Raw genomic sequence first — 2,102 nt, 5'->3', positions numbered from 1 at the left:
TTCGCGGAGGATGGGTGTTATGTGGGCGAACCGCGGTGCGCCCACTATCACTCGCGCAGCTGCATTCTGAACTAACTGCAGTCGCCGGATGCACTTCAAGGGCAGCCCCATTTAGAGCACATTGCAGTATTCCAGCCTAGAGATCACAATTTACAATTGTATTGCTCAGCAACAGGCTCAGTTGCCATCATATTCCAAAGACTATCTATAATGAGGTTTGGCAAATCTTTGCTTGAATCTTCCATATGACATTTTAAAAATCCAGTCATTAACACGTTGTTCTCCATTCAAGGTTAATTTGCCTTGGATTCCTATTTAACCACTACGGTAGTTGTAGTTTTCAAAACTTTTGTTTCACTGGTCAGTACAGGAAAATAAAAGTTATCTTGTGTCTTCTATCTGAAGTCTAACTCTAAGATGATAAACATTTCAATGCTATGTTAGACCTTTCCAAAAATATTTTTGGTTTCTAACTGGTGGGATGTTTTGGGGGGAAAAAAACCCTGTTATATTAACACAATCTAGATATATACCATGATCTTATGATAAAAAGAAGAAAGTTTAAGGGAAAAATTATTTTCCTTAAAGGTTTAGGTGTGCCCTGAGAGGATTTTTGTGCACTTTGCAAGCCTTGTTATGTGTAACCTTTCACTTGCTTTGAAAGTTGTAAAACCTGACTGATAAGTTTATCCTTTCCAATCAATAGGGGCAGTGATATGCTCAAAACAGCAAAGAGACAGCCAACTCCTAATCACTGTGGATCAGACTGAAATGGGTTTGAGTTAACAGAGTTTCTGTACCTGAGCATGAGGTGTTTTGAAACATTATTTTTTCAACATCTGATCTGAATCGGTGAAGTAAAAGAAGATTCACTGAAAACTCTCTGGAACAACATTCTACTGACTTGGAATGAGGAAATGGCGGCAGCGACTGCATTGCAGATGGTAGGACTGATCCTTGGAGGCATTGGCACTGTTGGGACCTTTGCCATCACTGGCATGCCCCAGTGGCGAGTGACGGCTTTCATTGAAAACAATGTGGTGGTCTTTGAGACATTATGGGAAGGTCTCTGGATGAATTGTATAAGGCAAGCATCCATCAGGATGCAATGCAAGGTTTATGACTCCCTCCTGGCTCTCCCACCAGACTTGCAGGCTTCAAGAGGTTTGATGTGTTCAGCTTCAGCTCTGGCATTCCTCGCTTTTGCAGTGGCTGTTCTTGGCATGAAGTGTACCCAATGCACAGGAAATGATGACCGCATCAAAGGCTACATTCTGCTGGCAGGTGGCATCTCCTTCATCCTGACTGGTATTGTGGTACTCATCCCAGTATGTTTTGTTGCCCATAACATTATCCGAGACTTCTACAATCCTGTCATCACAGTGGCTGAGAAACGAGAGCTTGGAGAAGCGCTTTATATAGGCTGGGCTTCAGCTTTCTGCCTTGTGGCTGGAGGAGCAATTTTATGTTGTTTCTGCCGTTGCGATGAAAAAACCCGAAGCTACCGATACTCATTGCCCTCAAAACCCACCACCCACCGCAGCCACAATATTCAAAGAAGAGCTGAGAGTGCATATTCTAAAAGTCAATATGTTTAGTTGTCTTGATCCAAGAAGAAGAATCTTTTACATCCAACATGAAATTTGATAAGGTGAGAAGAACTTTGCTCGAGTAACATACTGTGCATGCTGGAATGCCACTTTTATCTATGAACTCTAAAAGAAAAAAACAGAAATGTCTTCAGATATTTCAGAGCAGGAATGGAGTTTGAAGCTGGATCTTGTTTCCAATTTGTCCTTTTCTAATTCATCTCTACTAAGAAGTATTCACATATTTATACTTTGGAAATGTCCACTTTAAATCTATAAATGATTATTTGCATAGGTAGTCTTTAATAAAATGTTCTTCAGTTGTCAGAAAGTATGAAATTGTATGTTTCAAACAGTTGGTTTTCATTTTCTGTCAAAATGTTTCTTTAGTTTATCCCAAAAGCATTAATATTTTGTGTAAACATACAGCTTTTTGAATAATTAATGTCTGTTTTTGTTGTAAATTGTAATCTGACTTTAATTTGATGTGCATTCTATTTCACTCTGCAGTTA

The 2,102-nt window shown here is 39.5% G+C and overlaps 1 protein-coding gene across 1 annotated transcript; it reads left to right on the top strand.

Moving 5' to 3' along the window:
• The first annotated feature begins 803 nt into the window (after nt 1-803).
• LOC106542322 (claudin-8) lies at nt 804-1,598 on the top strand. The gene has a single exon (XM_014058012.2). The coding sequence runs from the start codon at nt 918-920 to the stop codon at nt 1,596-1,598; it is 681 nt and encodes a 226-aa protein (XP_013913487.1). The 5' UTR covers nt 804-917.
• The last annotated feature ends 504 nt before the right edge of the window (nt 1,599-2,102 follow it).

The sequence above is a fragment of the Thamnophis sirtalis genome, unplaced genomic scaffold, assembly GCF_051295495.1.
Source record: "Thamnophis sirtalis isolate CommonGarterSnake01/CBP01778 unplaced genomic scaffold, rThaSir2_p1.2 scaffold_8, whole genome shotgun sequence".
NCBI lineage: Eukaryota > Metazoa > Chordata > Lepidosauria > Squamata > Natricidae > Thamnophis > Thamnophis sirtalis.
Note: the sequence above shows the minus strand (reverse complement) of the source record. Positions and strands in the feature narration are given on the sequence as shown.